The following is a 24,117-nucleotide window of genomic DNA, read 5'->3' as shown; positions in this document are numbered from 1 at the left end:
CGTTCCTCATTCGGCGTCACCCTCTGTAGCGCCCCATTGTTGAATACGGAAGTGGAATGTCGCGAGTTATCCTGGTTCATCGAGTAGGTTTCATTCGGTGATATGATATACCTTAACCTGTAGTACAGTGAGTGAGTGAATGTTGTTTTACACCGGAGCTGGCAATATTCAAACTATGCCACCTTGACCTATTTATAACCAAACTTGGCCCAAGTGAAGGAGTCAGTTGGCTTTAAAGCCGCTTTTAACACTATTCCAGTTATATCCCGGCGTGTCAGCTTTATGTGGGAGGAAAGCCCAAGTGATGCACGTCTCAGACGTTTACCCCTTCGGTGAAACCTACGAGCACGGGTATGGTGCTGACAAACCTAGAAACATAATCGGGGCGAACCGGGATTCGAACCCACAATCATAGGGTTCTGGCGTGCCCAAGGGACGCAACTCTGCTCAGCGAATCGCGGCGCCTTAGACGACTGGGCCACCCGTGCCCCCTACTTGGCCCAAGTACACCAGTGACTGAGTGATTCGCTTTGAACAGTATTCCTGTTATGTCACGGCGTGTCAGCTTAGTGTGGAAGGAAAGCCCGAAGTGATCCAGGTCTTAGACGTTTACAACTTTGGTGAAACCCACGAGCACGGGTATGGTGCTGACAAACCATAACATAATCAGGGCGAACCGGGATTCGAACCCACGACCATAGATTCATGACAAAGTGACTGAAAGCGTGAACAACGATGAACGTCAACGAGGCAACATGACACGCCCACAGCCAGGTCCCAGACCCTAGCCATCCGATCCACGACAAGCATGCCGTGCCGTGGACCTGATCTGACCTGGTATCTACACACGGAAAAAGTAACCAAGGAAAATATATTGCAAATGTTTTATTTTTTATAACTCGTATCCACGCGTCTACAGAAAATGATTGCTAAACATACTCATGAATTTTACTGTAGCAAAGGCCACGTGCATCACAGATATTTGAGTAATTTCAAACAAATACAATTTCATAAAACGTATGTTTCTTTTATCACATGAATATTAACATAAATTTCTAACCTGTGTTGAAATGATGACTTTGGAGAGAAATAAGATACGAACTGGTTCGGAGGGTCAAGGTCGTGTTAAACACACTTAAGGTCACAGGTCACGCCATAAATAAAGCACAGTGTACAGACAATCGATCTTCACTCTGATTTAGTTCAAATGAACATAATTGTTTTCACCATAGTTTACCCAAAGCGTCGTTTGATATGCCTTGCTGAATAAATTATCACGGTTTTTTATTGTTGAGTGGGCTGTTAATTTGTAGATGTGTATTGAACAGTAAGTGTGACAGCATAAAACAAGGTAAGGACAAAACAATGTATATCGACGCAGGCACGCGCATAATGACAAAATAGAATAAATGCATATAAATTAAAATAAATATCAACTGGTACTTTTGGCCCCAGTTACAATATTAGAAAGTGTAAAATTGTTTTGAAAAAGTGTAAATTGGTTTTGCATGAATACATCTACATGCAGTAAAAATCATATTTATGTAAAATGATGGCGAATTGCATAGGCGGCGCATTGCACTAGGTCGTGTCGAAGGCTTCTGAGGTTTGAGCATTGGCATTTGCTTCCACTTCCGCTTCCGGAACTGGGACTTCCGGCCGTGGGGACAGGTGACTAGTATTCCTCACCCTCTTCCTCATCCTGGTTCTCCTCTACAGACTCGAGACCAACCTCTTCATAATCTTTCTCAAGTGCCGCGAGATCTTCCCGAGCCTCCGAGAACTCGCCTTCCTCCATTCCTGAAAACAAAATAGTTTTAATACAACTTCCTTGATACTGTCGTTTTAAAAATAAATGTAAAATATCAACATTGTGCCGTCGTTTGACATTTCAATGTGAAAAATATGTAGCGAAAATCTTGCCTTTAACTGATCATGCTCCCTTAGTACAAAACCAAGCCGCGTACTTTGCTTCAACTATTTCAACGGTTTCGAATTCTTCGTTGATACAATTTTCTGTAAGTTTGGATATACATAAGTTTTGCTCCAATTAATAATGATAATCACAATAATTTTTCAACCGACTTAACTGATTGGGTATTGATAGTTGTGAAAGTGAAACCACAGTCTAAAACATGATGAGCTTCCTTCTGGCGTCACCTCTTGATATATATATATTTCGGTTATAAACCAAGTGATTTCCTCAGTGGAGTCAAAAATAGTTATACGAAATCCGTGGTTTCGCAAAATTAGGAAAATGAATACGACCTGCTTCAAGCTGTGACTTCCTATGCGTTAAGTTGTTACCCGGTAATGTTGGTCAAACTTGATCAAATTTACTAAGAACGCGAAGCTCGTATTTAAAAAAACAACTAACACTACACCGCGTGTCTTTTGTCTAACGCGGCACTCAGCATTACTCAAGCTCTTAAATCTATTCTGGGTTAGACAATCTCGTTATTGAAGTTTGGAGTAAGGATCTACCCCTTACCCTACCTCTCGACCCCTTATGTCGCCTCCAAGAGGGGGTCAGTTCAAAGAATTGGGACAGAATGAGCTGCGATTAGAGCGTGTCTTCTCCATATTAGGGAGTTCTCATCCATTTCGCAATGTCAAGTTAGAACGATATGTAATATAGGCCTTGAGAGATTTATCGGAGTTGACGGCCAATTAGGTCTTCTTTAAGTGAGTGATTAAATTGAGGAAATATGCCAAATACTCGATTCGTTTGTCCCTCTACAGAAGTAAAACTCGACCAGCGCTTGTCAATTTCCCACGGTCAACCCCTAGCTTCTCCTGACTAAAACAACGAGCTCGCATCCTTTTCTTTCAGCAATATAACATATACTGTCGTGAAGATCTATCTCAGCAGAGTCGTGGATGGTTAATTTTGTAAAACCCCACCTCTACAAGCGACGTGGACTTTAATTCAAAGTACAGTAAACTACGGTTATAACGAACACGCTTATAACGAACTGACCGATATAACGAACTTACTTGTTAGCCCCGGCCATGTGTTGTATATATGCTGTATATATGCTTATAACGAACTTCGGTTATTACGAACTATAAAATGGGTGGTCCCTTTGAGTTCGTTATAACCGTAGTTTACTGTAGCATGCTCATTTAAAGTAAAAGAGATTATCATAAACAATTGACGGCTCGACTCACCTTCTCCAACGTACCAGTGTACGAAAGCCCTCTTGGCGTACATAAGATCAAACTTGTGATCCAGTCTTGCCCAGGCCTCGGCTATGGCGGTGGTGTTGCTCAGCATGCACACGGCGCGCTGAACTTGAGCAAGGTCGCCTCCTCAAAGAAACCCAACGAGTAACTAGTAGAGGCTTTACAATGAACAACTCCCACAATATTACTTCTCCGGCAGCCTATATCTGTATATATTCACTACGAAATTATATAGATTATATCTAACAATCTACCTGAACTGATTTTGTAGTTTACACTTAAGAGGTAAAAAAAACATTTCAGCAGCCTATACATGTACGTATAAATATGGATTAAATACAAAACATATTTGCCGAGCAGGCATGCCTACATATACAGATATATACCAAGATCCGGTCCACAAAGTGAACCGGTTTAATTTCATTAATGCAAAGGAACGTTCAATCAGATGCAGGTGTGTGTCAATAGTGTGAACGGATTTCATGTGGTATTTTACGGATGCTTCTATCGCCTGTATGCTTCTATAGCCTGTATACTTCTGTTCCCCGATTCCGTATGCGCAAACTGGGACTTTGAACATATCTAATCAAAGTAAAATGGCCAAATATCGAACTAATATTCTTTCCAAATCATATTTCCAGGACGGTTAATACGTCTGGCTGCATTAACTCGATATAGCGTTGAAGACGATGTCATTTTATTATCATCATATCATCCTTATCGACTCTAAAGCCTTTTATCGACACTCCCTTGAATCGAACTGCTGATAACTCGAGGTCTTCGAGTTAACGAGGCTTCAATGTAGTATAACCCAAACCTTCACCGATTTAAAAGTGAAGAAAACAGGCGTTAATTTGCCGGACAGAAGAGGTAATTAGGAGTTCGCTACACTATGACATGAACACGCCTAAGTTACGAACTAGTCTTTAATCACAATCAAATCCACATTACTATTACTGCGTGGAACACGTATGCCACCATAGACTTTGTTCTGTATCGCTACATGGCTGGAATATGTCCGAAGCGACGTTACGTTTTAAGTCACTCACTCGTTTTTCTGTAATGTCGATTTTGGATTCACGTCTTGTTATATACATAGATAGAACTTTATCATAATTATACGATACACTGATGTGTGCGAACATTTGTTTCGATACCCTCCCGCTTTGAAGTAGCAGTTGTGCGCTGAGCAAACAGGTCATCAAGTACACTTGTATTATTTGAGGGAATATTTGTTTACAATATTATACAGAAAGATTGACTGGGCTATGTGTATGGTGTGTTATGCCGGGAAAACAGTTGTGTTTCTTGTCCCCGACCGCGTCATTTACCACCGAAACAAAAGAGCTCGTCCAAATAGAAAACAAAAGTCGCGTCATTTTAGGCCAAACAAAAACACCAGAAACATAACATTTGTTTTGGCCTTCAATGTAAAGTAGATTTATTCCTATTCCCAATTCACGTTAATCCATGAATAGAAAGTGTGCACCAAGTTTGAAAAGAATCTTTGTTGTAGTTTTCAAGTCGCACGCAAAGATGTACTCTAAAGGACGGACGGAATTCCTTGGTATAACTATACACTCCCGCCCTTTTAGGTCGGGGGTATAAAAAATAATTAGGTGTATTCAGTAAAAGCTCGTTAATTAAGATAGTAAATCCCACTCAAATCGATCTGAATCACATATTTCCGGATTAACGAGTATTGGATTGAGTATTGAATAATGTCCCTTTGTATATATTTAGACGTCCCTGATGTAACTAGGTTTCCCTGTATGTGTGTAACCTGCTCGCCTTACACATCAAACCGACCTGGGACTACCGTTGGAGGCTGGTAGTTGATGCCGACCTTGAAACCAGTGGGGCACCAGTCGACAAACTGGATAGTCCTCTTGGTTTTGATGGTAGCGATGGCTGCGTTGACGTCTTTGGGGACGACATCACCACGGTACAACATGCAGCAGGCCATGTACTTGCCGTGACGGGGATCACACTTTACCATCTGGTTACAAGGCTCAAAGCATGCGTTCGTGATCTCGGAAACGGACATCTGCTCGTGGAAGGCCTTTTCAGCTAGAACAAGAAAAATTGGTAAAGTTTACAAATAGTGTGTTAGGTTTTTTATTGTATACTTCAGTGTGAAAGACTGAGTTTTCTGAAGTTTAGAAGAGTGATATTTTCATTGCAGTGAACATATAACTTGATATTCCACTGCATTGAACATAACACTTTGACGGAACTATAGTCCTACAAGAGTTACCTCCCCGCAAATTGACTCCCCTTTAACGTAAGTGTCTGGCCCGTACACAAACTGACTTCCTTTTTACGTTAATTCCTCATGTACAAGGCAAAATAATGACAGATAGTCGTTTAAAGAGTTATTATCGCTTCTTGTCATTTAACATTTTTGTTACCTGACCAGCGTGTATTCTGTCGTAGCTTTACAAGAATGTTTTAGAATATGTATGATAAAGAATTGACCTCAAATATTTTTTGTTGTGGTGGTGAAACGTCCCTTCGTGTTAGGTAGGGAGAATTTACGTTTCATGGTTTTACATTTGTAATGATATAATTTTAGTTTGCAGCAGAAACACAAAAAGTATATTCTAATTAGGATATTCAATGTGTCTCGTGAAATATCATGTTTCTCTCATCTCGTGACGGGGGAAAGAAGATAGTTTCGTGTCACTCGCTTTCTTTTGGCAGTACCGAAAACGGTTTCACACATTTTACCTATTTGAGTAATCAACCCTGGTAACTAAGCCACCCACCGTTCCATGTTAACCGAGGACAAATATACATATCGGCTTGCTATGTTTTAAATTGTGTTTTTAAAAGATCATCTTGTTGTCAAGTAAACGCATTACCGAGATACAACTGAAAAAAATTTCAAAACGGATTAAAAACCACTTCACTCTCAAAATTAATGAGATAAACACTCGTTGCGGTTACCCACACATAACTCACCAGACACAATAGGGGCATATGTTACAAGAGGGAAGTGGATCCTCGGGTAGGGCACCAAGTTGGTCTGGAACTCGGTCAGATCCACGTTCAGGGCACCATCGAACCGGAGCGAGGCAGTGATGGAGCTGACGATCTGACCAATCAGGCGGTTCAGATTGGTGTAGCTCGGACGCTCAATGTCAAGGTTACGTCTGCAGATGTCGTAGATGGCCTCGTTGTCGACCATGAAGGCGCAGTCTGAGTGTTCCAGAGTGGTGTGGGTGGTCAGGATGGAGTTGTAGGGTTCCACCACGGCAGTTGAGATCTGGAAAAGGTGAGTATTGCGTGAAGCGCACGTACAATCATCATATTCATGCTGCTTTCCTCACTTGCGGACAAAATGCGTCAAACGACACCTCTCGGGCACGTACGCGTCACTTTAAGAACCTGCGCAATTGGACTTTTTATTTCAGTTTGTGTTTTATTTCCCGTATCGTATGACGGTATTCAGGGTTTCTGCGGGTATTTTTTCAATTTGTGTTTTCAATAATAATACGTAGAAGTCATTCCTCCATCGTCACCCATGAAAATATAAGCCCCAGAAACATTTGATTTTTTTATGCAGCCTTACCGATTTAGTCTTTGCTAAAATCTGAACAGACCAAAATCAAAGTCTAAAATAACCGACGCGGAAAAGTGTGTCTCCGTTAAAAATGCGACTTTCTCGAATTCGAGTGAATGTGAATGTGAGTAAATATATACAGTTAATTACGGTTATAACGAATTCAAAGGGACCACTGGTATTAGTTCGTTATAACCGTCAGTTCGTTGTAAGCGTGTTAGTTATAAACGTACTTTTCTGTATTCTGTTCATCTTGTTCTCTAAGTAGAGAGTGGCAATGAGAAAAATAAGTTTTTGTTTGCCAATATATGTCGGTCCTGCACCTCTGCTCGCACATAGGCCTGATGTTGACATTACTCAGTTGATTCCAGGGAGGAATCGGTCCCCAGTATCCCGTGTTTGTCTAATAAGGAGGGGGCACGGGTGGCCCAGTCGTCTAAGGCGCCGCGATTCGCTGTGCAGAGTTGCGTCCCTTGTGCACGCCAGAAACCTATGATTGTGGGTTCGAATCCCGGTTCGCCCCGATTATGTTTCTAGGTTTGTCAGCACCATTCCCGTGCTCGTGAGTTTCACCGAAGTGGTAAACGTCTGAGACCTGCATCACTTCGGGCTTTCCTTCCAAATTAAGCTGACACGCCGAGATATGACTGGAATACCGTTAAAAGCGGCGTTAAACCCAACTCACTCACTCACTCACTCACTCACTCTAATAAGGAGCATCGTGTGGTTACAATGTAACTTGGCTGATTGTCTCATCGCACCCCGGCGCGGTTGTTCATGTTATCAACCACTGGTATGCCAGACAGAGGTTCCATTATTTATAGGCCGCTTTGGTATAACTGGAATATTGCTGCCTTCGGCGTAAATGTGGACTTACACACTGAAAATGATATATCAGAGCGAGGCAACAGGGGTCACGTGTCTACCTGAGGAGCTGGATACACCGCAAACTCCAGCTTCGATTTCTTCCCATAATCCACTGACAGCCTCTCCATGAGCAAGGAAGAGAATCCACTTCCGGTTCCGCCTCCAAAGCTGTGGAAGACGAGGAATCCTTGTAGTCCTGTACATTGGTCCGCCTGTAGAAGGTGAAGTCAGAGATTCATTTTTTTGCAAAATTTAACATGGCTTATGAAATTATTTACCGGAAGAAATGTTTTGTTTTATTCAAGATCGAAAATCCTTCTCAAAATAACTCTAACATTCCTATCAAATCGGAACGATTAAACTAGACACATGCAGTTGACAGATGATTTTTTAGCACCAGCGATTCAGTATCTTATTTCAAAAGAACACTGGCGACAACATGTCCAATCTCTTTCTTTATGCCTACATAAAGTGTTTGTGATAGTTTGAAATAATATAATCTTTCTGATTTTCACTAAATTGTGTCATTTCCTACAGCCCCGCTCTTCACAAACTAATGACTTCTACTTCCGGGTCTCTCCACCCGACGTAAACTTGTGACATGAAGGGACTGAGCAAAGTTTAGGGCTTCCACTTACCATTTTCCTAATTCTATCAAGAACTAGGTCGACAATCTCCTTGCCGACGGTGTAGTGGCCACGGGCGTAGTTGTTGGCAGCGTCCTCCTTGCCGCTGATCAGCTGTTCAGGGTGGAACAGCTGGCGATACGCGCCCATTCGTACTTCATCTAGAGTAAGAAACGTCACTATTATGAGCAAATGTTTTGTAGAGAAATATATATTAACATCATATTCTTTGGGGAGGTGTGTGTGTGTGTATTGTATTTTGTATAGCATATTTTTACCCTGTACTTGTGAGGTGAGATTTAAATAAATTATCTGTCCGTCTGTCTGTCTGTCTGCGTGTGTGTGTGTGTGTGTGTGTGCGTGCGTGCGTGCGTGCGTGCGTGCGTGCGTGCGTGTGTGTGTGTGCGTGCGTGCGTGCGTGCGTGCGTGTGTGTGTGTGTGTGTGTGGGGGGGGGGGGGGGGGGGGGGGGGGTCGTTTATCGCCGCACTCAGAATATTACAGCTATATGACGGCGGTCTGAAAATGACACTGGACCAGACAATCCAGTGATTGATATCATGAGCATCAATCTCGGTCTCCATATCTCCATGGCGCGCATTTCGCTAAACCTACACGAACACTCAACCCGGGATCCATTCCCGTGCCTCTCGCGATCTCAGATTACCCGCCCTTGCTTTTCATGAACATTTTCCCGACCAATCAAACGTCGAGATAAGGAAAAGGAAATGTGTAAGGGAGGTAACTCCTATTGTCTTGTTGATATCGCCAACCCAAAACTGAGGTTGGTTTGTAACTCACTGTCTGATTGACTGAATAGCGTAGCAAACAAAATTCGCTTATGAAAATCAAGGGCGGGTAATTTGAGAACAACGAGAATGGATCCAGGGGTGGGTGTGAGTGTAGGTTTAGTGAAATACGAGCCCTGGATAGAGGATGCATCGATCTACATATTTGGGATACGATGGCATGCATCAACGAAATCACCGAGCCTGACCACCCGATCCAGCTAAATCGCCTCTTACGACAAGCATGGGTTCCTGAAGACCAATTCTGACCCGGATCTTCATGGGTGTCGTGCATCTTGACACAATGTTGGTTTCAAGAAGCGAATACAATCGAACCTTTTTATCTGAAACTCTGCTGTTTATCTGGAGGTCGAATCTGGAGTTCGAATCTCAGATTATCCATGATTATGACCCTTGGTCAATAGCTCCGAATGCATTTTTGTGTAACATATTCCTTCATACTTGACATATGAACGGTTGAGACAGGTGATTCACTCTCCAAAGCAGGACCTTTTAGGACATACTCAGAACTGTTTATATCCTATGGAGTAAGTGAGTGAGTATGGTTTTACGCCGCTTTTAGCAATATTCCATCAATATCACGGCGGAGGAGGGGCGGTCGGGTAGCCTAGTGGTTAAAGCGTTCGCTCGTCACGCCGAAGACCCGGCTTCGATTCCCGACATGGGAACAATGTGTGAAGCCCATTTCTGGTGTCCCCCGCCGTGATATTGCTGGAATATTGCTAAAAGCAGCGTAAAACCATACTCACTCACTCACTCACGGCGGAGGACACCAGAAATGGGCTTAACATATTGTACCCATGTCGGGAATCGGAGCGGGTCTTCGGCGTGACGAGCGAACGCTTTAACCACTAGGCTACCCGACCGCCCTTTATATCCTATGGGTAATCTATTACTACCACTGCAGGAATCCTTAATACTAACGTAGATAATATCACATACGCGGGCCCTTTCATTGTAGAAATTATTAAAATTCGTCTCGTACGTAGATGTTATAACATACGAGAAAATATGACGACCTCCGTATAATACGCTCCCTCCTTCGTAGACATAATGACATATGCAATACCAATAATTACCAATAGAAAGTACATTTCATCCTCCGGAATTGATCAAACGTTTTCGTTTTGGCCACTGGTGTTAGCTTAATACGACGATCTACCTACCGACGACACTGGGTTCAAGGTCGACGTAAACTGCACGTGGCACGTGCTTCCCGGCGCTTGTCTCACTGAAGAAGGTGTTGAAAGACTCGTCCCCATTGGCCATGACCATCTTCTGGTGCTCCATCTGCCCATTGGGGTGGATGGAGTGCTCCAGACAGTACAGCTCCCAGCATGCATTGCCGATCTGGACTCCGGCCTGGCCAACGTGGATGGAAATGCACTCCCTCTGAAAGAAGAGGAAATTCGTGAGGGAGAATTGTGTTAAAATAAATAGAAGGGAAACGAAAATAATACTTTCGCTGGATTTTAATTAATTTTGATAAACATACGTACAAGATATATACAGCAACTGCCCGGAACACAAAAAAACGGTACGTTATATCTGTTAGTTCTTTATAAGCGTGTTCGTAATAAACGTAGTTTACTGTATCTCAATATTAGATAGCTAATCTGTTTTCTTATGTCATTGTAGGGAGAGGTCGAACTCCGATGTTTCCCCATACACGAGACAACATTAACAATCTCGACACATTGCGACCCACAATACATTAACCAGCGATTCTTAAATTAGATTGGGTAGTTCAAACGCATGTAGACACATTTAACGGCTGAGTAGATAAAGGTTCGTGTGCATTTATTTACACAGGCACTACAATCTAATGAAAATAGAAACTGTTGTCTTAACTTTGGGGGTTTCACGATGGATTGATGGAATGCAGGAGGGTGACGGTCTTGCCGCCTGTAGATGAAGATGGGTGAGGGGAGATAGACAGTGACAGCCACACTGACGGCAATGTTTTGGGCCGTGGGGTCACTGGCAGTGATAATTGCATAAGTTCAAGACAAGTAATCGCGCACAACCGTTTCGCATGCTGCACGTGAGTCATTGCTCGCGAGAAATCTGATAGTGTAAGAATCTCGTGCGCACTGCGCGCGTGCATGTGCACCACTCCAAACATGCATGTGCGGTGCAGCTTTATGCAAATGTTGACCGGGAAAAGTCAATAAAATACGAAAATAACTAGATACATATTTAAAGGGCTGAATAAGCGGGGATAAAAAGCTGAAAATGTCGGAACTCTAATAGGTGTTACTGTCGACATAAACGTTGATAAAGGCTCGTAGCATATATGGCTTGTTTAAATCTAGTTATCTACTGTTGTGTGCTCTTGACTTGTGACAGCGCTTCCACACTGCATGTTCGCTCCAAATACACGTGTACATTCATTCCAAGGTTTACGTACATCCAGGCTGTGGCAATATCGGCGGATCACGAGTGATAGCAATAAACAAGATCCATTGCCTAATAACAAGAGAAAATTATTAAACATTTAAAAGTGGGGGCACTGTACTTCCCCTTAAAGAACTGGACCACTTTTGAAAGATATGTAATGTTATCGGCAAGATATGTAGCTACCACGTGACTGTTAGTCTGTCATACAGACCCTGAAACAAAAATTTCCGAAACAAAGCAATTCTACAATACTTTGACAAATCTAAAATGAAAAGATTCTCTGAGCTTCTTCATATAATATATTGAAAGACAATTTAACCAAAATGTATTTAAGAATATTTTACTACTTGGCTGTTTTCAGTTGTAATAATGAAGTTTGATGTATAACGGATACATTATCATTAAAACAACATTTACGGTTACCGTATTTAACCCTCAAGGTTTTAGGTTGTAATTATAACTACATCAAAAACCTTGTTATCTTTAACTCCATTATTTTGATATATAATTTATGAAGATGTAACTATTGTTTCGGAAGAAAACGTATCGACATTATTGTCTCATATCGGCACTCCGCTTGTCTCGCATAACTCGAAATATTTCTAACTATCCCTAGGATTTCGAATTAATGAGGTTTCCTTGTATTTACGTTTAGAAATAAACACCATATATATACTTGGAATTGGTAACTGTATCTAAACTTTCGTGATTAAAAGTGATATCTTTCATAGAAATTTACACGACATATATAGTGAATAGAACGTGCCTGTTTAGAAAGAAATGCCTTCACTAAGAAAGTGTAACCTCAAATATAACGTACGTTACATTATATTCAATGTGAATTCCTATGTACAGGTATAAAAACATACATATTTCATACTATCAAAGACCCGTAAAGATCCAGGGTTGGATCAAAGACTTGGTTGATGCATGGCCCGTGAAGATTCCGGGGTAGAATAGGTCTTCAGCAACCCATGCTTGCCGTAAAAGGCGACTATGCTTGTCGTAAAAGGCGACTAACGGGGTCGGGTGGTCAGGCTCGCTGACTTGGTTGATACATGTCATCGATCCCAATTGCGTGGATCGATGCTCATGATATCAATCACTGGATTGTCTGGTCCAGACTCGATTATTTTACAGACCGCCGTCATATAGCTGAAATATTGCTGAGTGCGGCGTTAAACAACAAACCAACCAACACGATCCCAAATGCGTGGATCGATGCTCATGATGTCAGCACTGGATTGTCTGGTCCAGACTCGATTATTTACAGACCGCCGTCATATAGCTGGAATATTGCTGAGTGCGGCGTTAAACAACAAACAAACAAACATTCTATCAAAACGCTTTCCCTAACGCCGATATAACCTATCTAGACTTGCTGAGAGACATAAAGATAGCCCACAGTCATGTGTAATACAATGATCTGTGCATCAGATGTAAGTAACACCGAACTCCAGACAAGATCACACTGTGTCAAGATGGTAATACGCTATTTTGATAACGAGGTCGCAATATGGACGAGTAGCAGTAGACGGCACAGAAGTTAGTTTTGATAAGGCCAGCTGACTGTTAGGAGATACATTTCACACATGGCTGACGTGGAAGTAAGTTTCATATCAATTCATTTCTAACGGAGAAGTCTTAGATAGTTGCGGTGTCTCGATCACACGGATAAGTGAGCCGTATCGCTAGACGCCCTTTATGACAAACGCCGTTGTATGTTCCTGCCACAACATGGGTTGATAACACTATTGAACAGAGAGCCCATGCATCGAGCTCGAGGGGTTACTATCTGTGATAACGGAATAGCTGGATGGAATCTGTAGGAAACATGCATCAGTCACTTGATATGCGTACAATTGAGAGCAAGATGCTGGCGAAAATCTTCTCTTTTTTTAATTTATATATGAGATTTTGCTTACTATTTGTGCATGTCTATAAATTCATTTTTGTTTAGTCAGCGTTATTGCAGGTTTATCACGGCGTAGTCCGCGATTTTACAGCTATATCGCGGTGAAGTCGGTGATGTTACAGCTAGATTGCGGCGTATTCAGCGATGTTACATCTATATCACGACGTATTCGGAGATGTTACAGCTAATGTGGGCGTAGACGGCGATGTTACAGCTATATTGCGGCGTAGTCATCGATGTTACAGCTATAATGCGGCGTAGTCATCGATGTAACTGCTAAATTCCGACGTAGTCAGCGATGTTACAGCAATTTTGCGGCGTAGTCAGCGATGTTACAGCTATATCACTGTGAAGTCGGAGATGTTACCGCTAATGTGCGCGTAGTCGGCAATGTTACGGGTATATTGCGGGGTAGTCAGCGATGTTACAGCTATATTGAGGCGTAGTCAGCGATGTTACAGCTATATCACTGTGAAATCGGTGATGTTAAAGATAATGTGGGCGTAGTCGGCGATGTTACAGCTATATCACGGCGAAGTCATCGATGTTACAGTTTTATTGCGGCGTTGTCAGCGATGTTACATCTATATCACGACGTATTAGGCGATATTACAGCTATATTGCGGCATAGCCAGCGATGTAACTGCTATATTCCGACGTAGTCATCGATGTTACGGCTATATTGCGGCGTAGTCAGAGATGTTACAGTTATATCACTGTGAAGTCGCTGATGTTACAGCTAATTTTGGCGTAGTCGGCGATGTTACAGTTATATCAGGAGGTTACCAGCGATGTTACAGTTATATCACTGTGAAGTCGGCGATGTTACAGCAAATGTGGGCGTAGTCGACGAAGTTACAGCTATATTACGACGTAGTCGGCGATGTTACAGCTAATGTGGGCGTAGTCGGTGATGTTACAGCTTTATTGCGGCATAGTCAGCGATGTTACAGCTATATCACTGTGAAGTCGGCGATGTTACAGCTAATGTGGGCGTAGTCGACGAAGTTACAGCTATATTACGACGTAGTCGGCGACATCATACAGATACATCACTACAGTCTGAGATGAGCTGCAGCGACTGGATCAGACTAACCAGTGGTTGATAGGACGATTGCAAACAAACAGAAAAGTAACATATGACACATGTTTTTTCAGGGTATCCGTCAAACAACAACAACAACAACAACACTTTGCCCCGAAATATCCACACCATGACTATTTAAATTATTGTACCTACATGTACAGTATTGTACACCCAGGTGATGATCGACACGATACAAGAACAAGCTTACTGACTTACCATGGGTCGGTTGTAAGACATTCCCTAGCTCTACCGTGAGTCCACGAACTGACAACGCGATGTGCTAATAAGCCTTTTGAGTCATGGACGTTGCGATTCATCGTCATTAAAATTCCGTTTAATCCCCTTTCGGATTAGTTGCCATATATGATCGACCGTCTTCCAGTGGCCGCGAGCCTAACGCTATCACTGCAGTGGTCCAAGCTTGCGGAATGGGTTTTAAGAAGCGTGCATTTTGTCAACACATGACAGCATCAAGGAGATGGAATATCGTTATTGGATGCTTAAACGGGAGTTGTCTGCGTTAGTTAAACTCTACATTATTTACAGTTACGGTTATTTTTTATAGAACTGAAGATGGAGGGTTTAGGATGCGTCTGTTGATTATGTAAGCGACACTAGTGCTTAGTCATTACGTTATACTGAAACATTTTAGATACGCAACATCTATAACGGAGTAAGTGGGTTTAACGCTACATATATACCAGAAGGGTGTTTCAGTAAAACTGCTGCAGAGAATTGTGAGAGGAAAGCACTTAAAGGTGCAGGTTTGGGGCTATACTAACAAGTAGTTACAGAAAAAGGTTATCTTATTTCAAAATATGTACAAAATACAATATGAAAATGAAGCCCGGAAGAATGCTTAGTTTCGTTGTCATCCCACTTGATCTAATTTTTAAACCCAAGGTACCCAAAATCAATTAGGTCATATGGGAATGCACGCATGGTGACTTCTTGATATTAGATCGTGTGGGAATGTGTTGTCAAGTAGGATATGTCATTTCATGCCCATCTAAGATATATATATATATATATATGTAAATCAATAACAATGTCAATTCAAAGACATAAATATATAAATATCAGTGTGGCCAGAAATATGACTTGTGACCATAAATTTATCCATATGTACTTGTACATCAATAAACAGACTGGGTATTAGTATCACATTCCTAGATCACAGTCTCATTGTCTCTCTCATTCAAAGGCTAATCTTCTTCCCAAGCACACAACAGTCGAGCCATTCGTGACCAACTCGTGTTATTCCGGGACAAGCCGAATAGCGACTCGTGACATGCGGAATTATACAGTACGATTGGTTTTGGTTTGGTTTGTTGTTTTACGCCGCACTCGGCAATATTCCAGCTATATGGCGGCGGTCTGTAAAATAATCGAGTCTGGACCAGACAATCCAGTGATTGACATCATGAGCATCGATCCACGCAATTGGGATCGATGACATGCTTCAACCAAGTCAGCGAGTATGATTGGACACATTTAACTGTGTCTTGGGTATATTTTAGATGCAAGACATATGTGAAATCAAAACTTATTTCTGAGGGATTCTTTGACGGCATACGTGCATTCTGATTGGTTGGTCGTATTTTCTTACATAACATTCATCGATAGAGGAACGAATCTTCTTGCAGGTTACGGAAAAGGGCGAGTGGTGACGAATGGAGTCGAGCAGGTCTATCAGTATACTCCATAAAGGTGACAACTTAGGCTGCTTAAGCTGAGTAGAGCGGATTAATTAGCATTTCCTTAATTAACCCCTTATCCCCTATACTCGAGTCTCGATACGCCTCAGTGAACTCATGCTTTTTGATCAACTGGGATCAGAGTTACTTATAAAAAAATCTAGTTTAGAAATTAGCTTAAGTGCTTGGGACTTATTATTGCTTTGAATTAATTGTCTGTGCCACCTTCCATTTGCCAACTGCTATTGTCCATTGCTATTTACTATCAATGCTAATTACCCCTGCCTCCCTTTTGCCCACTGCTTATTATCAGTCAATAATAATAATAATGTAACTCCTGGCTTCCATTTGTCCATTGCTGATCATCTGTCAGCGCTAATTAACTGTTGACGTCCATTGTTAAGTTTCCACCTTTGTTATCTTTTGTTGTCTTTACCCGTACATATGCTCTCTGCTTCCTGACCCGTGAACGTCCGGGATAGAATAGGTCTTCAGCGACTCATGCTTGCCATAAAAGGCGACTATACTTGCCGTAAGATGCGACTAACGGGATCGGGTGGTCAGGCTCGCTGACTTTGTTGATGCATATCATCGTATCCCAATTGCATGGATCGATTCTCATGTCAACCACTGGATTGTCTGATCCAGAATCGATTATTGACAGACCGCCGTCGTATAAATGTGAGTGCGGCGTTAAACAACAACAACCAACCAACAACTATCTGCTTCCTAGCATCCATTCAACTGATGAAGGAGTATGTACATGCATATGCCCCGAAACGCTTCCTCATAATAAAGTCCATAAAGTTGTACCTCTTCTTACATAATAAAGAAGTTGATATCCATAAATTCTCTTCCTTATGTGTATCACGTCTAAATGCCACTCAAAGATTAGAAAGGGTTATACGTGATTCCGCTACCCTTAGTTTTTGTGCCATTTCTTCTGATTTGACTGGTGCTAGACAGAACAGAACAGAACAGATGTGTTGTGCCTAGTGGTAGTACCGCCTCCGTGGTCTTGTGGTAGAGCGTCCGCCCGGAGAGCGGAAGGTCCAGGGTTCGATCCCGGGCCGCGTCATACAAAAAGACGTTAAAAGATTGTACTTGTTGTTACCCTGTCTGGCGCTCGGCATTAAGGGGCTAAAACAAGGACTGGTCGGCTCGGAGTCAGTATACTGTGTCTGAGTGGGGTATTCATGTTAAACTGCGGCATGGTATCTCAGTGAGCTAGCACTATAAATCGGCATCAGTCCGGACTAGTACAAGCAGCCACACACACACACATACACGTGCATGCACGTCGCTATATAAGTGCAATAATCTTGGACGCGACGTTAAACCCAATTTCACCTCACCGCCTAGTGGTAATCGTGGCACTGGCATCTATGGAACAATCAGGAGAGCTTTAACCAAGCATGTCCTTATCTAGGCGTAAAACATCTTTAAACACTTCTGTACGTTTTCTTCAAACTATAACAACTAGTAGATCATTAAAATTCCGTTCAATCCCCTTTCGGATTACTTGCCATATATGATCGACCGTCTACCAGTGGCCGCGAGCCTAACGCTATCACTGCAGTGGTCCAAGCTTGCGGAATGGGTTTTAAGAAGCGTGCATTTTGTCAACACATGACAGCATCGAGGAGATGGAATTTCGTTGCTGGATGCTTATTGACAGACCACCGTCATATATATGTGAGTGCGGCGTTAAACAACAACCAACCAACCAACCAACAACTATCTGCTTCCTTCAAACTATAACAACTAGTAGATCACTTCAACACATTGTTAGAAAAGTGTTCAGTATGTTACGAGATTCTCTGATATATATATATATATATACTGAATCAACCCATTCACGTTGGAAGCGTTAACGTGTGTCATTGTGAGCCTCGTACACATTCAATTTAACCATGACAAAAACACCTTCTCGTTGCCAACAAACAGATCACGCCAAGTGATTAAATATTTAGGTGTGCGCCTGTCATAGCCAGCACTAGTCAGTAATATAAATATCTATTTATGTAAATCACTGCTGTTTCATACTGCATTCGTTTAACCATCCAAGTTCAACATAAAACTGACACGAGCGTGTTTATGTGGAGTACAAGTGCATATGGACTGTAAAAAAGTCGCTTGACATTCGCCCGAACGCGGCTATCTAGCATCTGCCGTTAATTTAAGAGCAGATTCCCCGCGAGTGCCTGAGTAATGAAAGGTCTTCTCTCTACAAGAGATATGCCTGTGGAAGCCGCATGTGTTGGTGGACGAAAACCTCCATCGCCAGCTGAGCCGTGTTTTTGTCTTTCCATCATGAACGGCTGTTGCTGTATGGAGAGATTGTTAATACCTTTTTGGATTGTGTTTACTGTGAAATGCTCCAACGTAGACTTTTAATAGATTTGTGTATGCCCGAATCTATCACACATAAGGTTGATGCAATCAGGGTCCTTTTACATGTACTTATCTTAAACACATGTAACAAGTTATATTTGAAACTCATCCACGTGTAGATATACATTAGCGTTGTGGTATTTCATTATGTAGGTGAAATCTGAGGTTAAAATAACATTGATGGATTCACAATTTACGATTAATTATGATACTGTCTTTTAAGGTATAGTGGAGTCTAAAAGTGTGCGACGAGAGACTCACACGTGCAGGTCACGTGATATAGCGCGAGGAAACACGAGACGTGAACGCTCCTAGCAGCACAAAATCGCTCGGCTAAAATAGCTTTCTAGATGTGATATAGTACTTACGTTAAAGTAAAAGACTCATGTGATAATTTTCTATGTTTAACAGCGTTATTTGTGGAAGGGGCATATCACATTATCCCTCTGTAAGTGGCATTTTGTCGTGTTATAGATTGCATTTGTCTGGCCCTGACAAGGCGAATAGGTAATTTCAAGGAACTGGGAAAACATGTATGTGTATACAGAACTATATGTGTAAACAGATGTGTCACTATCAGCAAGTAATCGAACCCATTAGCAATGATAATGGCAAACTACCGGGCAAAAGAATGTATACACGCATGGTTGCTGAAAATGAAACAAACAAGAATTCGTTATTCAAGTGAGTGAGTGAGTGAGTGAGTGAGTATGGTTTTACGCCGCTTTTAGCAATATTCCAGCAATATCACGGCGGGGGACACCAGAAATGGGCTTCACACATTGTAACCATGTCGGGAATCGAACCCGTGTCTTCGGCGGTCCCTGTTATTGAAAGGTGATGTATTATTTAATTTACATCGAGTTATCCATAGTTCGAGACAACCGAAGTTCATAAGTAAGAGGATACCTATTCACAAAATCACAATGCCTGAACGAAATGTTGAGATAATGTAGTTCGAGTTAACGCATTTTCGCTGTAATGTGCACTCCCAGTGACTTGGTAAGTTAACCCTGGATACATAAAAAAAACACCTAGGGACCTTGTTAAAGGGGTTCGTAATAACAGGTTCACCCATGCAGTGACTCGGAGGAGCTTAACATAGATATTACCAGAGACCATATAATCTGTTATATTGTCTCTGGTATTACGAAGTCCTAAAGTCTTTGTGGAAGGGATTCATCCATAGACTGACCTTTAGTCCCAGAAATAAGGTCCTCTAATTTAAAAATCTATATGTACTAAATATATTTTAAAATCCAAATGGAGCCCAGAACAATCCTTAATTTAGAGTGGAGGCAATGTAGACTTGCCAAATCATTCTAGACTAGCTTTCAATAATGTTATTGTAACCTACGGGTGCTTTGATGGTGTTGACAAACCAAGGATCATAACCAGCAAATCTGGAATTTAAACCAACCGCCATTGAATCTTACGATACATCAATCTTATGTCGCAGTCAAACCCTCAACGAACCCTCCACCTGGTCTCAAACTTTGGTAGGGACAATTTCTCAAATTTCACGATATTCTGAAGCTGCCATCTTCGCGTTATAACGAGACTTTACTTTTTTGGGGAGGATAATCTATTTTGAGGAGAGAAATTGGGAAAATTATACGCGTTTGAAATTCAAGTGTTATACCACCAAGTTCGGTCAGCATATAACCCTCTGTGACTTCAACTGTTGTCACAAATATACCGATATTTCAAATCTATTCTTTGGGGCCAACTGTTCACAAAGGGTTATCTAAAAATAATGAAATATAAAATATTCGCTCTCTTTAGGCTAAATAGTCAGTTCGCTATAGCTGTCCATTCACGATACAGAAATTGTTACAAAAATGAAATTAATACAAAAATATATGATAAAGCAGTTGTGACATTTAAAACACTTCATACAATTTATATATGTTCGATATTAACATTTTCTCAAACCTGTAAATACGGTATAAACAGGTTAAATCCCAAGTCATAATTTAAAATAGCTTTTCAAAGTTAACCTAAATTTTAACCTTCATATAAACCGATATGCATGCACATTAACAAAGTGCTCGAGGCATTTCAAAATATCCATTTTCAATTAACTTCCGAACATGATAACATTTGTAATTACAGTTTATATCGCTTCCATGATTCTGCAAAGATGTATTTAGCTTTTTTTCGGGTGTCACTAGAATCGCTATACTGTTTAACATATAGGCGATGCCCGTGCCTGACATCCAAAGACATTCTGACTTAACGAGCCAAGCAATGTGAGTCTACCATAATCTACTGGCTGGCAGGTGCGCGAGAAGATGCGCTATGGTTAGATTATAAGAGTTCTGACAAGAAATACGATCAGGGATTGTCTCAACAGCTACACTCGGGCTTGGAGAACGTTATTGGGGCATATGCAGAGAATTTTCTGACTTCGTTTCGTTTTAATGCATTTATAGATGATATACATTTTCTTTCGTTTTACGCGTTGTAGTGTTTCATGAGAACTCAGGATCCGATTTTAATCCTATCTAAGGCATTACTTGAAGTGGGATATAGTATATTTTGTTGCAGAGCAGAATGATAACTTCTTACGTTCCAATGTGTTACGTCGTTCGAAAAGTATGGTATGACGAGCGAATGCATTGGGCTTTGAAAAGTAGACTATAATAGACTCGGGAACTTAAAAAGAAGGATGTAACGGACCCACGAACTGTAAAATGTAGGCTTTAACGGACTCGGGAGCTGCAAAAAGAAGGATGTAACGGACCCACGAACTGTAAAATTAAGGATGTAACGGACTTGGAAATAAGATATAATGGACTAAGGCATTACGTGAAGTAGGATATAGCAAATACACTTCATATAAAATGACGAACAGCACATTTCTGTTACAAAACTGATTCCAAGACATTTTGTACCGCAAAGCAAAGTAATGTAAATTGGATCAGATTATCGAGTTTAGAGGTAAACACATAAAACTATGTTACAAATTGTTGGAAACACAGTAACATATGCGATGATACCATATGGCTATTTTTCCACTGTCCGTATAACATCTCCTTATGCCACTGAAGCAGTACTTGGTGAACCTTAGATGTCAATACTCGGACCATTCATCATAGAGCACGTGCTCTGAGAACACATATTCCGTTTTCCCTGTAACCAAACTCTTCCCTCTTCCCCCTGTCTACCTGAGATAACACGACCCGTCCGCACCTCCCGATCCCACTCCCCCTCCCCTCAATCTCCCTTCCGCTGCCAGCTGTTTCGTCCCTCTTAGTTGTCACTGAGCATCCCCTCAAAACCTCATATCTCACGCGCAAGTAGGGGAAGAAGTTTTAAACCCGCACTCATAACATAACTGTGACTTTTGCTAATAAACAAAAACACACATAGAACAAAACATTTAACGCTCTACGAACGTTTTCGGCTAAAGTCATTCTAAGAAGGTCGCCAAGCACTAGAGATGATAGTAGCGCGGATCTTTCTTTCTGCTGTGGGGTATATATACAGTAAACTACGGTTATAACGAACACGCATATAACGAACTGACTGATATAACGAACTTATTTTTCAGTCCCGACCATTTGTTGTATAAAGGTCGTATATATGTTTATAACGAACTACGGTTAATACGAACTAAACATAGTGGTCCTTTCGAGTTCGTTATAACCGTGGTTTACTGTATATATAAACTTGGTTTGATGGCAATGATCGTCTCTGGCGTTGCTGTTGTTTTTTATGTAAATATTGCATTTACTTACCTCATAGAATGATTTTAAATCAGCAAAGGTAAAAGTATTATTAGCGTTCGGAATTTCGGAGTATTTCTGTATATGTAATATCCCAGTCGAGTTAATAGAATAGGGTAGGATAACCTCATTAGTCCCATAGTACTTGAAGTGTGTGACTGAACTTAACGCTGCTTTAAAACAATATTTCAAATAAATCAAGGCGTAGGCAGGTAGTGAGGCAGGTTTTAGATGTTTACCACATTGGTGAAATCCTCGATCACGGATATCGTGCTGCAAAAACAAGAAAAATAAGCATTGCTAATCTGGAATCCGAACAAACTAACACAAACAAACAAACATGCACGCAAAAACACACCCAAGCACAGACACACAAACACTCACCCACAAACACTCACCCACTCACTCACTCACCCACTCTCTCTCTCTCTCACACACACACACACACACACACACACACACACACACACACACACACACACACACACACACACACACACACTATCCCCCAACTCCCAGCCCCCCACCCACACCTAAGTCCACATTTTGTGTCTAAAGACGAATGAAACACAACGTAAATCAATCCAGGTATCCAGTTATTGAAGGGTGAGAACATCAACAATGTCCCAGACGGTGCTGTGTCGGTCCCTCGACTAAAGCAAATAAGTCAGCCCTGGTGACGCTGGCAGCGCGGAGCCAACCTTTAAAGTTCTTTCTAAAAAAAACTTCATAAACTTTGAGTAGATATTCAAATAATGTCAGCTCGGGACCTACACATTCCTGATATCAAGGAAGAATGGGTGCACATGTTGAAAGAAAAGCTCCGTCAGTATCCGGTATCCTGACAAGTCCATCACTTGTTTTTTTCAGGCGTTGTTTCTTTTATGTCAGTTAGGTTTTTTTAACATCGCTTACATGTTTTGTGAATGTCAGTCTAAGAGACGAGATAATGCGAGATCTTAACTTCATCTCAACTTTCATGTGACATTTACATCACGTGGTGCGGCCATCTGTGACAGGGGGAGATAACACAAAAACATCCCCTTGTCAGTGCATCAGAGTCGGGCAGCAAAAGATGTTCCGCCATGGTTTATATCAATAAATACAAGAATGTTTATTCGACAAGGGTGAAGCGCAGGAGGGTATGGAATCGTATTAAAGCTATATTATAAAAAGAGATATCTTCGTAGACGCAAGTATCAACTACAGAGACATGATAGATGAAAGTATCATATACGGATTTCTTTTAGAATGTGGCACTAATACGTTTCCATAAAAACGCTTCCATGGGAGAAAGGTAATACAATGTACATGTATGTGGATGTAAGATGACAAGAACAGAGTGACAGACTGAAACAATATCGTAATATGAGTGTCATATCCAAGTAACATTCTTCAAACACCTATCCATCTGTTCATGTTTTAATACCCTTCCGGGGCTTGTTTCTTCTGTTAAAAGACAGATCTATTACGTTTAATTTGATTGTTTGTTTTCCATCTTAATGTTAAGTTACGTTGATGTTGTTCACGAGCTTTCAAATATTTCAAATAGCTTTTCTATATTTTTTTATGACCTTTCCCCGAGGGTGTTTTTTTTTTTACCCTCCCTGATTCACCACCCATTTCGTAATATGGCCAGTTTCTACAGCAGTCCCGATATAACGCGTCTCATTAAAATCTAATGAATCTATCAATGTAACGAGATATACACCGTCGAGAAGACGTGCAGGATTGTAACCGCCATCTCAGTGTGTGAGTATGGTTTTACGCCGATTTTTTAACATCATATTCCAGCAATATCACGGCGAGGGACACCAGAAATGGGCTTCACACATTGTACCC

The 24,117-nt window shown here is 41.4% G+C and overlaps 1 protein-coding gene across 3 annotated transcripts in view; it reads right to left on the bottom strand.

Moving 5' to 3' along the window:
• Positions 1–872: 872 nt before the first annotated feature.
• The window catches only part of LOC124151827 (tubulin alpha-8 chain-like), a 33,073-nt gene continuing 9,828 nt past the window's right edge, over positions 873–24,117 (bottom strand). Inside the window, exons 1-8 of one of the 3 annotated variants that reach the window (XM_046524471.2) lie at positions 14,670–14,705; positions 10,218–10,443; positions 8,257–8,405; positions 7,678–7,830; positions 6,151–6,454; positions 4,996–5,256; positions 3,172–3,312; positions 873–1,800 (exon numbers count right to left, since the gene is read on the bottom strand). In XM_046524471.2, the coding sequence (XP_046380427.1) occupies positions 1,676–1,800; positions 3,172–3,312; positions 4,996–5,256; positions 6,151–6,454; positions 7,678–7,830; positions 8,257–8,405; positions 10,218–10,443; positions 14,670–14,690 (1,380 nt within the window). In that variant the 5' untranslated portion in view covers positions 14,691–14,705 and the 3' untranslated portion in view covers positions 873–1,675. Of the gene's footprint in view, positions 1,801–3,171; positions 3,313–4,995; positions 5,257–6,150; positions 6,455–7,677; positions 7,831–8,256; positions 8,406–10,217; positions 10,444–14,669; positions 14,706–24,117 lie in introns of those variants that run through there. The other 2 variants (XM_046524472.2, XM_046524473.2) reach the window with 2 other exon arrangements.

The sequence above is a fragment of the Haliotis rufescens genome, unplaced genomic scaffold, assembly GCF_023055435.1.
Source record: "Haliotis rufescens isolate VD_foot unplaced genomic scaffold, xgHalRufe1.0.p SCAF_23, whole genome shotgun sequence".
Lineage (NCBI taxonomy): Eukaryota > Metazoa > Mollusca > Gastropoda > Lepetellida > Haliotidae > Haliotis > Haliotis rufescens.
This window is presented reverse-complemented; position numbering and strand designations above follow the sequence as displayed.